This window comes from Xiphophorus couchianus, chromosome 1, assembly GCF_001444195.1.
Source record: "Xiphophorus couchianus chromosome 1, X_couchianus-1.0, whole genome shotgun sequence".
Lineage (NCBI taxonomy): Eukaryota > Metazoa > Chordata > Actinopteri > Cyprinodontiformes > Poeciliidae > Xiphophorus > Xiphophorus couchianus.
Window position 1 is genome coordinate 20,084,225 of NC_040228.1, and position 18,572 is coordinate 20,102,796.

Genomic DNA, 18,572 nt, shown 5'->3' on the forward strand with positions numbered 1-18,572 from the left:
AAATCACACTATCTACCTGGGTTACATAGTATGTAACCCAGGTAGATAATACCGGGCCCTTTAAGCAGTTTTTGAACCTGCAGAGTGGCAGATCATTCATATAATGTCCTTAACTCTTTTTTTGACCATAATTTTAAATAAAAACACATACGAAATCACATAAATAATCAGTAAATACACAGATTTTACATTTTCCTCATAATGCGGCTTTTTCAGATTATGGAAGCCTGTTTCCGCCACTCTGTTAAAAAAAATAAAAATAAATTATCTCATTATAATGAGATAGTATCTCAAAATAATGAGATACTAGTATCTCATTATAATGAGATACTATCTCAAAATAATGAGATATATATTTTTTTTTTACAGAGTGGCGGAAACGGGCTTCTATATCAGATTAAGTTATTTTTAAAAATTTGTCATAATTTTTTTTATTATTTCATACCTTTCAGTCAGTTTTGGAAACGGTAACATAAATGAATTAACAAACAAAAAGAAATGAGTATGGTTGTGCTACCTTAACTTCACACACAACTTCAGTAACAAGCTGAAAAATACTTTTTAATAATTAATGCGTGTTGTTATAAATGTTACATAGTGTGGCTGCTTACCGCTAAACAGCTCAAAACGACGCTGCTAATGTTAATTGGCTATAGCAGACCATTTAGCCTGAGATAAGTGGCCTGGGGCTGTAATTAACGCTGGTTTGGCCGCCGCTCCGCTCAGCCTGGGTTCAGCCCGGGATCACCTCCACAGTAAACAGTGGTGGGTGTAGCCCGTCAGGCTAGTAGAGAAGAGTTCAGCGTTCAGTTTCCTCATTAAGAGTTTAGCTAAAGGAGTGATGCTTAAGCTTAGCGCTGCGCTCAGGATACAAAACTTCACCGACAACTTGGTTTACTTTCGGCTTTACCGTTTTCCGCTCCTCGATGACTTCTTTTATCTCAGCCTGGATTTGGAGTGAGAGATTCTGGCTTCCCGAAAATGTGTCGTGGGCAGACCTGGAGCGCCCGCCAGCTGGACTGGAGTACCCCAGACTACAGCATATGCTCTGCCATGCCTTTCCTCTGGCTGTCGGGGTTTTAGTGTTACGGCTGTTTTTTGAGAGGTGAGCTCCTCTGTTAGTTTTACAGCTTTAGTTTAGTTTTTTTTTATTTTTAGTTACACCTTTTCTTCCTCCGCTACTGTGCTACAACCCCGCGGATACGGTAGTGCTTGCTTAGAAACTGTGATTCATGCGGACTAAAATAAAACAAAATGGAAACTGAAGCCGCAAAAAGTTGCTGCTTTCAGGAGTTTGAACACATGAGTCATACTTTCTGAACAGTGAAAAAGCTCTTCGCGGGCATGTCTTCTCCGTTTCAGATAAGTTACTCAATTTGGTTTTGAGGAAAAACTCCGTTGAACTGAGGAATTAGTAAACATCCTTTTCGACATTAGCATTCCTGCGAGATGATGAAACAAAAAGATTTCATTGGGCTCAGATGTTTCTGAGATCTTGCTCTGCCGAAAACAGACGAGCAAAGGTTGTAAGAAGTTTTAAACACAGTTTATTTTGGGACCCACATCCAGATAAGACATTACAATTGTTAAGAACTTTGTTGATTCAGGAAATGTTAATATTTTTGATTAGAAGTAGCTCCAACAAAACGGCCATTACTTGTTGAGAAGTGATTAGCTTGAAAATTATAGACTTTTTGTCAACAGCCTCACTTCGTACTGTATTGTAATTACAGTAAACTGGCTTGTATGGTATGGATTTTGAATTTGAATCTAATTTTGGCAACTGGATTGATCTGAGTGGAATTTTGATTGTGTATCAACACTATTGAATACTAATACTGGATTTCAGTGCCATGGAAAATTGTGCTGCGTTAGTTTACATCATCTTTGTACATAAACGTAACTCTGTAGTGTACAAAATTTGACCCCCAATGTTGCCATGGATTTCTTATGAATACCTCAAAAAAATCTGCAGCTGGAGCGTCACAGGGTTAATACCTTTCATATGTGCTGTACATTTTTACAGATGCTGTGTAAATATTACAGCAACTATCAAATTTTAACATTACTTAAATGTATGTAGCCTAATATAAACGCTCTGTCTGATGCTAAATTTGGAGCAAAAAGTAACATGTAACACGTTCTGTCCTGATATGGTAGAACACTGAATACCTAAGCCTTGATTTCAAAACACTATTCAAACCGCATGTGCATCAAAAGCTAAACACATACTTCAAAGATATGGCAAGGCTTGATTTTTCCACAAGATCCATTTTTTTCATGGTTAGCTGTCGTGGAAAAAATACTATTTCCAAGCACTGTTCAGGTGAAATCACTCAGTCAGGTTTATTCATATATTGTGCACAATACAGAGAGCTTGTAATGAAGCAGGTCTGGATGAAAAGCTCTGTGATCCATCACAGGATCCGGGGTTTTTTTTGTTTTTTTTTTAGTAAGCAATATAGAAAGCAGTTGGTAGCCGGTTTAGTTCCTTCCCAGAGCCATATTTGTAAACCTGTTCTGTGTAAATTTAAGTTTTATTGGAACATCCAGGAATGTTGCAAATCAGCTGCATGATTCATAGACGCCTCAGGCTAGCTCTGGCTGGATGAACAAATTTAAAACAACAAAACTGGAGGCAGAATACCATTTGGCACAAATAGCAATTAGCTATAATTCCTTGACAAATCCAGCATTTGATGGTCAATTAAAAATGATGTAGTACAGCTATAAAAGCCTCGTTCAAACACCTCTTTTGAAAGTAGCCTGCTATTCCGGAATAGCAGGTCGTTGCCATGCTGACATGTCATAATGTCTCCGAGTTTCATCCAGAGCAATGGCCAGCTCAACCAGATGATCCTGTGACACGCGTTAGCATTTTGGCCGGACTTGTCCCTCCCAAGCTAGTTTCCCATTCTCACATGACAGACCGACACATTCTGCTCAGACTACTAGGTGCTACATTCTCCAGGCTTTTTAGCACATCCCTGTGTCTCCCTTTTTATAGCTCTTACTCTGCTCTCTGTCGTTGACAAATGCAGTCATTCCTTTCTAACGTATCATTATGGGCAAACTGTAATGTAAATTACCATGGCATCAAATGTCTCTCTCTGGTTGAATGTCTCTTTAATACCAAACGTGTGTGTGTGTGTCCCCACCCTCTGGTTTTTGCCCCTCTGTCTGTGTGTACACAGGCTGGTGGCCAGACCCTGTGCCCACATACTTCAGATTCAGGCGGGAGCGCCCCGGCGAGTTCAGCCCAACGCTGTCCTGGAGAGGCTCTATCAGTCCAACACGGTACATAAGGGTTGTGTTTGTTCTGTAGCCTCTGTAAACTCTGCAGCACAGTGTTATTGCAGCAGTACACACCACCACAGGCCTAATGATATGCTCAGTAAACACATATTGTTGTATGAAATACCATTGTGGTTTTACAAGCAGATACAGGACTTTGGAAGTAGAGTCCCACTAATACTGTCCTCCTTAGTGTCCAGACACAAGACAACTGGAAGGACTCTCCAAGCAGCTGGACTGGGAGGAGCGGAAAATACAGAGATGGTTTCGTATCCGCCGGAACCAGGACAGGCCCAGCACGCAGAAGAAGTTCTGTGAGAGCATGTAAGTCTCAAGAAGGACCGCAGAGTCGACAGCTCAGAAATATAAAGCATTGTCTCAGAAACCATTAGTTTATATAGAATCATCACACACAATATTTTACTCTTTGTATAACAAATCTCTTAAGAAAAATGGCAATTTCTCTTTCTGAGATGACTGGGAAGATTAATTGCACTTTTATGCAGTGTTAAAATTTTTTGAAATGTGCTACTATAAAATGTCTCTACATTTTTGACACAGCCAAAATTGACCACACCAGTGACGTTGCTTGTCTGCTTCAGTTAAACACTGCATCACTCTCACCGTCACATGACCTAGCAAATGCCACAAGGCCAAACCCCCCCCCCCCCCCCCCCTCTTTCTCTCTTCTGAAACACAAACTGCAACAAGATGGAAATAAACAATTAATTGTCGGCCCAGTTCTGCTTATCAGACCGGCATGTTATAAAAGTAGCAGCAAAGTAAGCTTTTTGTTGTACAAGAAAACTTGTTTCTTGTATAAGAAACAAGTTGTACAAGAAACAAGTTGTACAAGTACAAAACTTATACAAGAAGAAAACTAATACAAGTTTTCTTCTTGTATAAGAAAACTTGTACAGTGCATATGACAAATATGCATATGACAGTTCATATGACAAATAAATGCTGAACTTTGTCAAAAAAGGAGAAGAAAATCCACTTTTTAAATTGAATACATTTTATGATGAGAAGTAGCAGAGGGTTGTTGCTTTGTACAACCCCCTGCTACTTAACAGGCAGCACTTTGTCTTCTGCTAAAACATTTCACAAGGTTGTAGTATACATTGGGCTCCTTGACTAATCTTCCTTGCATTATTCTTGCAGAGATTCTGGTTCCCCTCTTCTGCTCTTTAACATTTCTGTGTTTATTTGACACAAGTAAAATTTTTTGAATCACTGCCCAGCTGAAAGACGCAGTAATAATTACTTATTTTCAGTTTTCTGGCAGATGCCACCATTATTTTGATTCAGATTGCCCTGCTCTAACAGAGACTCCATCACCCTATCCTTTCATGAAGAGGCGCCTGGGGCTTTTGAGAGAGAAATGATCCCACAACAGCTCAGAACCAATGACATGCTTAGAGTGGGCAGGAAGTGTTTTTGTTTTGTTTCACGCCAGACCTGTTTGGAGTGTTAGTCTTAGTTCCCTTAGTAGAAATAAGGGAAGTCCACATTTCCAACAATATGAAACAGACTGTCTATTAATATTGTCTTCTCAAATTTCATTAAAGATCACCATAAATAATAGTGCTGGCACCTGGAGCCCCTGGTAGAAGAATCAAGACTTTTCATAATGTTATTTTTTCACTTTTATTTGAGTTTTTTTTTCTCTGAGGCTGACATGATGGGTTCAAACTCAAATATTTCAAATTCTTTGAAACAGTTGGCAGAATTATAGATATTTTAGTAGCAATGTGCTGGAAAATCTTGTCACAGTGTAATGATAATCCATCAGGACCTTCATTACCATTTTTGAAATGTCTAGTAATTGCCTGCTAAAGGTAGGATGTTTGACATATTTTATATTTTCTTACAGCATTTTCTCCCATGTTTGTCACTGCAGGTGGAGATTCACCTTTTACCTTGTGATTTTTATCTACGCCATTGGCCATTTGTGGGTGGTAAGTTGAGCTGTGCCAAAGTAGCTAAGTATTCATACAGTTTGAGCCTTTTCACATTTTGTCATGTCACAAACACAAATGTCAGTGTATTTTATTTGGACTATACATGAGACTCCAACACAAAGTGTTTATAAATATATACTTGTATGGAGAACCCAAAATTAAATAACTTTAATTGTACCAAAATCTCGGCAAGGAGAACATTATAAGACACGGCTAACTCACCCATCATAAGTCTGAAGAAGCTCCAGATTTCCACAATTCAGGTGGAAGAATCTGTGAGCAGAACAATTATTGAGCTCTGTAGATATTACACAAGAACCGAGAAATCTGCTATACTTTAAGGGCCAAAAACAAAGTTGGTTCTGGCCCTTCATACTTCATGGGCCAGAAGCCTAAGAGCAGAACTGATTAAATATTAATTAAAGGACATTTCTGCATTAACCACAGCTGTGTGACCAATAAGAAAGTAGTTGTTGGATGCCACCAAACCAGCACTCAGAAAAAAGCCCAGGTGGAGAGATACAATTTTTTAGTTCTATCGGAGTGTGTAATGACTTTTAGTCGTGCATTCCACACATCATGGAGAAGTACAGACAGTCTTTACCACAAATCTTGTAGTAAGCACAGTAAACATGTGGGTAAAAGGTACACTAGTCAAGGACAAAATTAAACGTTTTAGCTTACATGCAACATGCTACGAGGACGTACCATCACAAAAGTGAAAATATTTACTGTAGGAAGAATCTGGGAATATGCTATACTTTGTGTTTATTTTTGGTTGGGGAAAAAAACATTTGGCTATGCTTTGTCCTAATTAAATTTTCTGAGGAGATTTTTATAATCCCGATTTGTTTTTTTTTCCTTGTCATTTAACCTTGCTCCTATTTGCTGTCTTTGCTAGTCACCATGGATGTGGGATACCAGACAGTGCTGGCACAACTACCCTTTTCAGGTCAGCAGTGTTATTTTACTGCTAATTGCATAAGCGTCACATTTTGCACACTTTTTGCACAGTGTTACTCTAATTGGTCTACCTCCATGTTGCTTGTACGTTAGTATGGGTGTGTACTTATGAAAGGTGTGTTTGTTTCTTTCTCCCTCAAAGCCTCTAAGTCCTGGACAATACAATTACTATGTTGCTGAGCTGGCTTTCTATTGGTCTCTGATGGTGTCCCAGTTCACAGACGTTAAACGCAAGGTGAGTCAACAACCAACACTATTGTGCTCCTCTCATCACTTATATTGTAACTAAAGGTGTTTGTTCCTAGAAGCCATGTTTTAATTTGTTTTGCATACTATGCTTTTTACTTTTATACTGTTTGTATATGTGTCAAAGTATCAAATGCTACCAGCATAAAATCATTGATCTTGATTGTTGTAGTAAAAAAAAAAAGATGTTGCAATGTGCAAAATATAATGGTAAATTAGATTTATTCATATATATTCAAATCATCACTTATGAAATATTTTGTCAGGCAATGAATTTATCTGGCTTTAATCAGCATTTACAGATAAAACTGTGTCCTTCTTGCACACAAATTCCAAGAAAATGTGCCTCTTTTGACTCTTACTAAACAAAAGTTACTACCTACAGATATTAAAAAAGTTAGTTAGCCACTTTAGGTATTTTGATTTGTTTTTCTATGTCTCGTTTTAAATTCTTGAGAACCCTGGCGTTTATAGTTTACTTTTTTCTGAAAGATGTTGTAGTGACTCCTCCTTTTGTTGACCTTCATTATATTGCTATAAAAACATCACTTCTATTGTTCCTTAATTTTGCAGGATGTAACTTATATATATTTTTTTACATTTCTGTTGAAACTGTGATGTCGTGACAGTATGGCACAAGACAGATAATCTATGAAAAAAAAAAAAATCAAACTCCTCTGCATTCTGCCCGTGCTCCTAGAGCTAACTAGAAACAACCAATCAGAGCCAGGAGGTGGGTCTTAGCACTGTTAATCACAAGCTCTTGTGGTGCTGCTCATTCCTCCAGTCCAACCCTTTGTCCCTGAAGTTCTGCTGTTAGCAAAGCTTGTTGTGAATGCTCAGATTAGTTAACATGATGGTGGATAGAAAGGTTTTCCTGTAATGGTAAGTTGATCCTCTGCCATTAACAAATTAAGGAGCGAGTATACAAGGTTGATTGACAGCATTGAGAACTTCTTCCTTGTTCTTGTTTTTTTTGTTTGTTTGTTTTGGATCGGGAGCGGCACATTTCTTTAGAACGCGGAGGGAAGAGGCAGAGATTGATCTTTTCACAGTTAAGCTGCCTCATAACATACTGTTATGACAGTATGTTATGAGGCATACTGTCTCATATGCCTCATAACACATTTTACACATTTGTTTCAACAAATGTGTAATGAGGCATATGAGACAGTATGCCTCATAACATACTGTTATGACAGTATGTTATGAGGCATACTGTCTCATATACCTCATAACACATTTTACACATTTGTTGAAACAAATGTGTAAAAACATTCTTTATAAAAGTTGCATACTACAGTTTTAAATATCTCAGGAGTTAGATTTTATCTTCAACTATATCAGAAAATATGTACCTTTGCTTGGGTAGATTGGCTTCACATGAAGGTACAAGGTTGATTGTATCACTCAAACAACCTTGTGCCTTCTTGATAAGGGTTATTGGTCGAGTTGAACTTTAGCAAGACCCAAGTCAGTTAAATTACTACATGGTAAATGGCCTGCGCTTGTATAGTGCAACCAGTCATTCATTCATTTATGCACATATTCTCACATGCATATCAGATGTACATAGCCAAAATACAACTATTTGAAAAGCCAATTGAAAGCATGTCAAGTGCAACAACTTCAGAGTGTTGTGTTTCCTGCTTCCTTTGTTTTGGCGTTAATCCGTAACTGTTGCATCACCTCAAAAACACCTGGCATAGATGTAACAATCTGGATATTTTATGGCATGAAGGTCCTACTAGAGATTGCGCTGCAGACTTCCTTTTGCTAGGAAGTCTTTTTAAAAAAGAACATTTCAGAAAAAAACGTTTATGTAGATGGGGTCTAAAAAACTTGATTACATACATCTACCAATAGTTTCTTTGCTTATTTGTATAAAAGAAAGTGGTGTTAATACGGCACCGAATCTAACTCTAACCTAGTGACCCACATTCTGCAACATTAAGCCCTGGTTATTGGCATAATATATGCAGTTGTGGAATACTTTATTTAGACATGAGCGGCTGCAGGGGTTACTTGAATATGAGATGATTCATTGTTAAATATGTTGTAGACTTAATTTTGTGCATTAAACGATCTGTGTTGTAATATCTGTTGCCAGTCTCTCTTTAGGTTTCTGAAAATCTCCAACATCCTTTTTTAAACTTGAAAAATGTAGATAACTAAAAAGAATAAGATGAGCACAAACATAATTCCCTGTCCTAAAAATGAAAAAAAAAAGTACATAGTTGGAGAGAACCTTTTTCTTCTGATGGAGGATAATCTTTTGAACAGTTAAAACAAGATGGTAAATAATTTCTATTGAGTGCATCTCCTTGCACAACCCCCATAAGTGACTGAAGCATCAGAGAACAAGTCAAACGTGTTTTATGAATAATGTCCTCTGAAGACAGATCTATAGCTTTATGAGACAACGGTTAAAATATGAAAACTGCACAAGCTTCCCAACACCCTCTTCGTAACTGTCAGAGTTTAGTAGTAGGACTAGTACTGGCGATCATCAATACCAGCAAACCACAACAACAAATTTCATTTGACTTTGATTTATTTAAAAAGTTCTATATCCCAACAGGTTTATTTTCATGAGAATGTAATAGTCTTAGTTTTATAAGCATTAATACAGCTTAACCCAGCCTTTCATCAAAATACCTACTGATTTATCACTCTGTCCTCATTTGTCCCGTCTCATTGTGACGATGGCAGGATTTCATGATCATGCTTGTCCACCACCTGGCCACCATATTCCTCATCACCATCTCCTATGCCAACAACATGCTAAGAGCTGGCACTTTGGTCATGTGTGTGCACGATGCTTCGGACGTCTTCCTCGAGGTAAATGAATGCATAATCAGCTGAAATATGAGTTTAGCTGTTGACTCTAAATGGAGGAATTTGATTCATCATTTCTGAGAGCTGCGACTTGCTCATCTTGTTTCTCAAAGGCAGCCAAGTTGGCCAACTATGCCAAGTACCAGAGGCTATGCGACAGCTTGTTTGTGGTGTTCAGCATAAGCTTTTTTCTCACTCGACTCATCATTTTTCCTTTCTGGTGAGAGTTTATCAAGACACTTTAAAGTAAAAAGGCTTTTTTTTCTTTAATTAAATGCATTATTTGGCTGATTTTGCTTGTAGGATTGTTTACAGCGTGCTGTTTGAGAGCTGGCAGATTATTGGGCCATATCGGGCCTGGTGGCTGATAAACGGGTTACTGCTGGTCCTGCAGACTCTCCACATCATCTGGTTCTACCTCATCGCTCGCATTGCTGTCAAAGCTATCTTCAAGGGAAAGGTTTGTCTACATCCTCACGCAGCAGTTGCAGTAAATTCAAAAAACATTTATGCTTTTTTTTTGGTGCATTTTAATGTGTCAGGTTAACACAAAGTAGTAATTGTGAGCAAAATAAATATGATTCATGGTTTTGCTCAATTTCTGGTTGCATGTTTAAGTTTGTTGACTGGGAGAAGTTCACTGTCCAGTCAGTTTCATGTCTTCAACAGGTGTTCTTCCAGGATTGTCCTGTTTTAGTTGCATCTTTTCTCATCCACTCTAGTTTTCATCTGTATCCCCACAGCACAATGCTGCCATCACCTTGTTAAAGGCGGTGTAAAATTAACTTTTGAACTTTCTATCATGTTAAAATAGTTCCTCATAAAAAACATAATTAATGCTGCTTTAATTCTTTCATACATGTTTGAGAAATCTTTTTAATTGTTGCGATGATGAGCTGAAAGTGGCGTGTCAGAGCAGAAGCTTCTTAAAGAAACAGAGGCCCATTTTCAAGACATCAAACTGTGAAGCAAAATTTCTTTAAAGTTATGTTTCATATATACAGCATTTTTTATAACTGAAGATAGCATTGTTACATCGCATACCACTATGTGGTGAGAAAATACATTATATTATTTACATTATGTTGTAATTCAGAGGGTTGTCACACATAGTACTTTACATAAGACAAAAAAAAAAATCAAGTTTGGTCTCATGTGACCAGAGCGCCTTACTATCCATGTTTGCTTGGCCTCCTACATGAATTGTGACTAAATACAAGTAAGACTGCTTGTGCCTTTCTTGAAACAAGGTTTTCATCTTTTGCCTTTTTCCTTCCTGGGCTTCTTTGCTGCTCTTCTTATCAGTTTAGGTTGACAAGTTTTTGACAATTTTTGTAATACCTCCTCTATTTTCAGATGAATTTACACTGATATGAAATTGCATAAAGTTGGAGTCCATTTAATTAGACGATACAGAATTATATATATGGGTATGAGAGTTAAAGGCCGCTGGTTAAGTGTACACCCCACACCATTTTTCAGAAAAAAATTATGTCCATTATTTGACATCAAGCGCATAAATTTGTTGCTTGAATGTGAAAAATGTGAGGGCATGAAGACTTTAGCAAAATTGTAGCATGGATTTAAACAATGCTTGTTTAAACAATGGGTCTTGTTTCTGTTATCTCCAGGTGTCGAAAGACGATCGCAGTGACATAGAGAGCAGCACAGATGAGGACATTTCCTCCAATGGCAGTAAAAACTGTCAAACCTCCAAACTGAGGGACAGCAGCCACACCGGTGTCCTTAATGGAGACACTCATGACCACTGAGAGGGGGCCAATTCTTTATTCCAATCATATTTTATTTCAGTTATACAGGTGAGACTCACTCTACACCTTATTAAAATGAACTTTGAATTATTTTTCCTACAAAGAGTGCTAAGATGTTAAACTCCAAGGTTAGTGCACAGCCTTGGACACTTGAAATGTTTACGCCTACTGTTTTTCTCCCAAATACACAAGAAAGATATGAGAAATGCAGCAACTTGGGAGCTGCTTACAATGCTTTATGCTTGTAAATAGATTTTCTTATTGACAATGACTGCTGTGAAACAAATCACTGCTTCCAAAGTTGTATTATAGAGACATATGCTTCTGTGCTTTTTGATTTAACTCGACAAACACCCCAAAGTTTTCTTGATAAAAGTGCAATAAATGCAGTGATTGTAGTGTTGGATCTTTCCTTTAATGAATGGTAGTTTCATTAGCCTCATTTTAACACTTACAGCCCCCATTATTAAATGTTTTTCATTTAAAAGGCGACACTCAAATGGATCATATGCTGAAGTAGTTTGCATAAAACAAAACCAACACATCCCCTAAGTACCGGTACACGTTTTTTACTTTTAGAATATACTTCAATATATATGGTGCTGGTCCTGCTTACGTAACCACATAGTCTTGGGTCTACAGGACAAAAACACTCTGTAAGGGGGCGAATACTTTCTCAGTGTTGTAAATGGATGGTATTTGTGTCTGAGCGTCAAATCAGGGTTTTGGGTGGAACTTGAAATGATCTCCTCAGTATCTAATGTTATGACATGTATCCAACATTTCAAGGGCATCTTCACTGAAGTCATTATACTTCAGGCTGAAAGAGGAGAGAATAAATGAAGTTAGGTTTTGATAACATGCAAACACTTTAAAAATATTGAGTTTGCCTAAAGTTCATGATTCAGGTGTGCCCAACGTACTTTAACTCCTTCATGTTTGGTTTTTCCTTCATGACTTGGACAATCGCAGGGACAGCAGCATCAGTGAGAGAGTTGTTTCTCAGCTCCAGGAGTTTCAGGGTATGACTGGCTCTGAGAGCAGCACACAGGTCTTCAACACAGGCATCTGTCAATTCGGTCATTTCCACGCTATGTTGCAGGGAAAGCAAGTAGATTCAGAGTAGTGCACTGCCAGTGGGTTTTGAAAAGAATAAAAAAAACAAGAGCATTTTGTTTTCTCCTGATTAGGTCACCTCAGTTCCTCCAACAAGCAGTTTGGATGAGCAAGAGCATCCCAGAGATATTTAACGCCATGGTCTCCCACTTTGTTGATGGCTAAAAGTAGAGATTTGATTTGACATATCCCATTTTTAAGAACTGAGCCCAGTTCCTCGAAGACTGCTGTGGTTAACTCGCATCGTGTCAAGCTGCAGAAACAGTCAGGACAATATAGGGCTGTTTAGTGAATATTTACAAATCTTATCCTTTAAAAAAATACATATTTCATGTTCCTCACGGTTTGACATGAAATGAGACAAAAGTTTTCTGTTTTAGGTTGGGTAAGCTTGTCAAAATTACTTACTTTTGCTAACTGGCAAAACAGTTAAATTGATAATTATTTTCTTCAAAGTTTACATGTGGAAATGTTTTACAGCAACTTCTCAAACACCAGTTTCTTGTATAACAAAGAAAACAGCTAAGGTACCAGGAAGAATATATCTGTACCTAAACAAAAGAAAAAACTAAAGACTGAGTTAAAATATATAATTAGCAGATGAGCTTACTTCAGCATTTCAATGGGGCAACTGGGTGATTTGAGGCCATGGCAAAGCAGCAGCGCCCCCTCCTGTCCCAAATTATTCAATGACAAGTCAAGCTCTGACAGAGAGCAGTGTTCAGACATGAAGACCTCCTTCAAACTGGAGCAGCATGCACCTGTCAAACCATTGTCAAACAATCTACAAAACAGATAAAAACATATAGCTTTAAGAAAATCAAATTACTCCAGGTTACCGAAATTAAACTGAGCCTATCGTGATTTTATGACCTTAAAGCAGATTCTTACCCGAGGCTCCGCAGTTTACAAAGTGGCTGTCGGAGGGCTTTGCATAAAGCTTCAACTCCACTGTCACCAGTCATGTTCCCCTTGAAGTCGATTTTTGTCAACTGTGATTGACTGGAACACAAAGCCGATGCAAAAGCCTCCATGGATGCTGCAGTCAAATTACAGCTTTGAATCCTGTTAACAAGAAAAGTTGATCATTTCACAAAGAATGGACATGTTGAAATATGAATCCATACTATTTCAGAACTTACTGGAGCTCCTGTAGTCTGCAGTTTGGACTTTGCATTGCTTCACACAGCTTTGTGAAGCCCTGATCGCCGATCGGATTAAACATCATTTGTAAAATTTGGAGTTGGGAGTCTCCTGAGATCAGCAGAGAGGCCAGGTCGCCACAGCAGGCCGCAGTCAGACCACAGACATTAAGACTTCAAATATCAAACACAACAACAACTCCAGTTATGATCTGCCTTTTCTTTTGAACATTATCTACAGTGTTATGAAAGCCTATTTGCCCACTTACACATTTTTCTTTTCTTTTTTCTCTTTTACTGTTTAGTCTCAATTGAATGTTTTGGATCAAACAAATTTCAATATCAATAGAAAGCTGGGTAAAAACAAACAGTTTTTAAAATAATGATATCAGTTAGTAAGGAGAAAAAAGATATCGAAAGCAACCTGGCTTTTTTTAATTTAGTTTTTTTAATTAAAACAATTGTCCAGTCACACAGGAGGGTTTCATGAACTGCATGTTTAGTCATGTCAAAGCATTTTAATCAAATTTCTGCTTAAATTTTGACTAGGCCAGTGAAAAGTCTTCCCTTTGTACTTTTTACGTAATTCAGAGCAAAAAGCAGGAACATCGTCCTGCTGCATCACCCAAGTGAAAAAGATCGTCCCCTTCAGTCAGTCAAACAGTTTTCTTAAATTCTCAGAATGTTGTAAAATTTAAAGACCATCATAGTGTGTTTTGGCAACTTGACATGGCGTTTAAGTCAAACAATTGATTGTCTAATTGATTGTTAAACAAGTAAATAATCAAATTGTTTGACAATTGATTATTGTTTGGCAATTTATGTTAATGTGAAAAAAAATATATGATGGGAATATTTTATCACAGAATTGCATTATCAGCAAAAAAACCAAAAAGCATTTCAAAAGGGTTTTGCCTTACTTTAGTCCATGCAGCTTGGCCTCTCTTAATCCCGCACAGAGAATTTGCAACTTTTTATCTCCGAGGTTGGAATGAGAAAGCTCCAGCTCTCTGGTGACGCCCGTGCTGACAGCTGAAGCCAGAAGAGGGATGGAGTCTTCATGAATGGAGCAGCTTGACAAGCTGGAGAAGACAGCATTGCATTTCATATGTATGATGCTGAATACATTGAATGATAAATGTTTATCATTTTTTTAAGAGCACTTTCCCACTTACGTCACAGTGTGTGACAGACTCACAGATGGAGCCAAGACCTCCATCATCTCTCTTAATATTGTTGTTCTGGACACGCTCAACTCTTCCCTTTCACCCAGACATGTGATTACGTAATTCAGAGCTGCACAGTCCTGGAGGCTCAGGTTTTCATGAAAGATGCACAGGTGTGCAGGAGGGTTGAGGATTTCCTTTACCAAACTCTCGTTCTAGGCTTGATGCGGCAAATGGAAACATCTGTAGTGTTTAGATTTGTCGTATTTCTTCAGTGTTTTCTCTGATCTGCTTTTAAACCAGCTTTTAAAACCTTTAATCTGATCAGAGCTGAACATTCCCAGTAAGTCTTCCAGCAATCTGTACTGGGCCGGCTCAGAGAGCCCTGACATAAAGAAATCTAGAAACTTTGAACAACCTTTGTGATTATCCAGCATCTTCTCCGCGTCTTCGTGTGTCGACGGGTCCAAAAAGAAAGCCACAGCCAAGACAAACTCCTGCATCAGTTTGGAGTGGAAGGAGAGCTCTCCTTCACCGTGAACTCTCAAGAAACTATCCACAGAGGTAAGACTCTGTTCAAAACCAAAGGAATCAATGGCGTGTTTGGAACAACTTGAATGTTGGTCGTGGAGGCAGTGAGATGCCATTCTGCCAAGAGTCAACATTAACCCTCTACTGCGTTCTTTGTTCAGTGAGAGAGTCTGAATCAGGTGGACCAAGATATCCACAAACAGCTGAGACAGAGTCTCAGAAAGTTTAGTACCTGAATCAATAAGCCGCTTGTAAATAGAGCAGACTGTCCAACAAAACCTGGGAGAAACACAGAAATCATAAAAGCCCAGAGTTCTTTCCATGTGCAGAAACGCTTCACTAGCTGAAGTGGAGTCAGGGAAGAAGTTGTTAAAGTAAACCTCTCTTTGCGGTTTCTGAAACCCCAACACAGCCATTCGAATCCCACCGATGAACTTCATGGCATCTGTGGGCCTGGTTGCAACAAGAAAGGCGGCTCCTTTCAGCAGGGATCCGTGAAGCAGACTGGCCAATAAGCAGGACACAGAGACCAGATGGTAAGGGTCAGAGGTTAGGGTGTGTACTGAGGGGTCCAGGCTGTGCTTAAACTCACCCAGACCATCAAATACAAACAACACACCATCCGGCTCCTCTGTAACCAGACGTGTGAAGTCTGGGGCCATTTGATGGTAGCCTTGTTGGATTAAAGTTTCCAAACAAAGTTCATCTGTAGAAGAGGCTATTTTGCTAAACTGGAAGTTGAAAACATGAGAACAGTTTTGAAGGCATTCTCCATTAGCCCAATCGACAACAAGCTTGTGCAAAGCGGTGGTTTTACCAGAACCTTCTGGACCAACCACTACAACAGTTCTGTTCTCACCACAGAGAGCAGTCCGGATGGCGTCATCTAGGAAACCCAGGTTATCATCCTGAGCGAAAGCGGGGACAGGTACGTACTTCCGGCTGTTAATGACGCTGGCAGGAGACTGACCACCGAGAATAGTTGATGTGTTTTCTGTCTGCAGGATGCGAGTCAGAATATCAACTTTATCCATTCTGATAGACATCCAGAAATAACGGCTAGGACACAATAAACGCAGCTAACATCCTTTTTGCTTACATGCAAAAATAAAAGTTCATGCGTGATTATTTGGTTTTCCTATACCTCCAAAAACTGTCCATGAACGTGTTCACGAGAGTTGTGAACACGTTCACAACTCTCCCAACTTCGAGGGAGAGTTGTTGGGGAAAAGCTGGATAAAAAAACTGTTGTGGGGGAAATTATTCTAGCGCAAGCCACAGTTTCAGATTCAAAGCAGCCCGTCATCATAAAACGGGAAACCAGGAAATGTCGGAGGGCAAATTTACCCGGCACGCTGTCTTAGAGGCAATATAAGACTCCTTCTTTCAGTCACTGGTGGGTAGAGTGAACTACGCCACGCTGCAGCAAAACAGAAAGGGGCGGGGACGGACCACTGACAGTCTTCAAGTACACCTCGCTGGCCCTTCTCTGTGTGTGGCATTAAGAAACCTAAAGGGTACACTTGGATGAAATTACAGGAATTGTATTCATAGCTGTATTAATCCACAAAGAGGCGCTGTTTATACATTACCTTCTGCAACAATGAGAAGGTAATGTAACCAAGTTCATTGGATGTTCTTGGTAGGAGTTCCAAAATCATCTGTTTGACATTTCCTTTTTCTGCTATAAAACATGTTTGTTGTCATTCTTCTCTTTGATTTAGAACTAAATACATCACGGTACAATTTTAGGCCATTTTGGTAGTAGTCTGTCAACTACGACTGGTGACGATGTTCTGATCTCTTTTTAGTGTTTTCTTTATTAAATAACAAAATCTTCCTTTTAATACGTATCTTAGTAGACCATGGAGGAAACACTCCTCCATTGTCCCGATGACACCATGGTGGCCCATGTCTGTCTGTTAGTGCTGATTCAAAGAAGAAGAATGGGAGAAAAATGGGCTGACTACAACAGACGAACCAGCAAGCCAGAACCTAAATTTAAAAGCTGCTTTTATTCACTGTGATGTTCACTGTTTCTTTCTTTGTCATTGAAAACTTTTAAAAAGCTTTGTCTTTATTTTTGGCTCCCTGCATCTACGGTAGAAATAAGAACCAAGTTCATCCAGCACAATTTTTAGTTTTCTTGGAATTTCAAGGGAGGAAATGCCAAGAGACCAACTGGAGTATTAGTTTGACCAAATCGAGTTTAATTTGTTGAACAAATTGGAACTCTAAAATGTGCTGAGGTGATGTTGCGTGAAATAAATCAAAATTCGGCAGATAAAGAATAATTACAAGTTCTATGTAAAGTCCAACAACTCGGTGTTCTGTGCTAGTTTCCATTTAACTCTTGTGGAAAAACCTCTGAATTTAACCTCCAGTTCTTGTCACCGCTTCATAGCAAACACTGAAAAAAGGTCAAAACAAAACTGCTGAGGAGTTTCTCAAATGTTCCAGATGTTTAAGAGCAATCCGTCTGACTAAGAGAGAGAAAGAGACAGGTGAATCCCAATTTTGATCAGAGAAAGTAAACATTCACTGACCTGGCTGCCGATACTCTTGTCCTGCCCTGATTAAAACTGTTTTCTGGTGTCAGAACCTGCAGGGACCCCAAAGGACTTCCTCTTCTGAATTTCTCTAGTTTTTCTACCAAAGTATCCTCAAAGCTTATTCAGACATCAAGAACCTACATTATAGGTGAGATGCTATGAGAGATATTGACAGACACTTTGAAAAAGTGATTAAGTGAACTCTTCAATCTTTAACCTTTGATCTTTACTCAGAACAAAATCACCCTTTAACTAGATAGAGCTACATTTCAATAATTGCTTATAAAAAGACTGAAGTGGTAAGCATAGTGATTCTGAGATTCAGATTGTATTTCTGTTTCTAGGATTTAACAAAATAATAACATCAGCTATAATAAAACTTTTGCGGAAGAGAATGGATACATTTTCTTTCATGTTGTGAAAAAGCATGTTTTCAACTCAATGACAAAAAAATTGATGTAGAAAATATTAGTACTTCATTATGTTTGAAAATTAAATGAAATTGTTCAAATAAAAATGAACAAGTGTTTAAAACTAAATTTTTTATATCCATATTTAAAGGCTTGTTAACAATTGTAAAGAGCCAATGTGGGAGGTTCAAAAAGGGACATGTTTTTAGAAACGTAAAATAAAGAAATATTAAATCACGGGGCTTTTGCACAGTTACATGCACTTCACTTTAATTCCCCTTAGTACTTCAGTCTGCAATAAATTTTTGCTCTCTGTGCTTCATCATCTGGCATCGCATCAGGAAGGTTTTGCTGGTGACTGTAGGATAATTTACATTTATATGAGTAAGTATGGGAAAAGTTTCACGCGTCAGTCTGCAAAAACCCAAAGGTTTTGAGTCAACTCAACCACAATGCAAAACGTAAACTTACTAGTAAGCAGGACTTCTTAGCCCTGAGGGTGCTGTTGCTAATGAACAATAATATCTCAGCTGCTGTTGTCATGGAAACGTCCAAGTTATACAACCATGTAAATTATT

At 38.4% G+C, this 18,572-nt stretch overlaps 1 protein-coding gene and 1 pseudogene across 1 annotated transcript; one reads left to right on the top strand and one right to left on the bottom strand.

Moving 5' to 3' along the window:
• Nucleotides 1–472: 472 nt before the first annotated feature.
• Nucleotides 473–11,475, top strand: LOC114143560 (ceramide synthase 5-like). The gene is made up of 10 exons (XM_028015720.1): nt 473–1,105; nt 3,195–3,297; nt 3,488–3,618; nt 5,198–5,255; nt 6,160–6,210; nt 6,364–6,456; nt 9,180–9,308; nt 9,419–9,525; nt 9,609–9,765; nt 10,937–11,475. Exons 1-10 carry the CDS (start codon nt 927–929, stop codon nt 11,075–11,077), a joined length of 1,149 nt encoding a protein of 382 aa, XP_027871521.1. The 5' UTR covers nt 473–926; the 3' UTR covers nt 11,078–11,475.
• Nucleotides 11,474–16,569, bottom strand: LOC114143536 (NACHT, LRR and PYD domains-containing protein 12-like; annotated as a pseudogene).
• Between the last annotated feature and the right edge of the window lie 2,003 nt (nt 16,570–18,572).

Excerpts from the sequence above, each read along its gene's own strand:
- LOC114143560 (XM_028015720.1), top strand. The coding sequence starts at position 927 with ATGACTTCTTTTATCTCAGCCTGGATTTGGAGTGAGAGATTCTGGCTT. Across the intron at positions 6,457-9,179 it reads TCACAGACGTTAAACGCAAG|GATTTCATGATCATGCTTGT; the intron begins GTGAGTCAACAA and ends TGACGATGGCAG. Across the intron at positions 9,766-10,936 it reads AAGCTATCTTCAAGGGAAAG|GTGTCGAAAGACGATCGCAG; the intron begins GTTTGTCTACAT and ends TGTTATCTCCAG.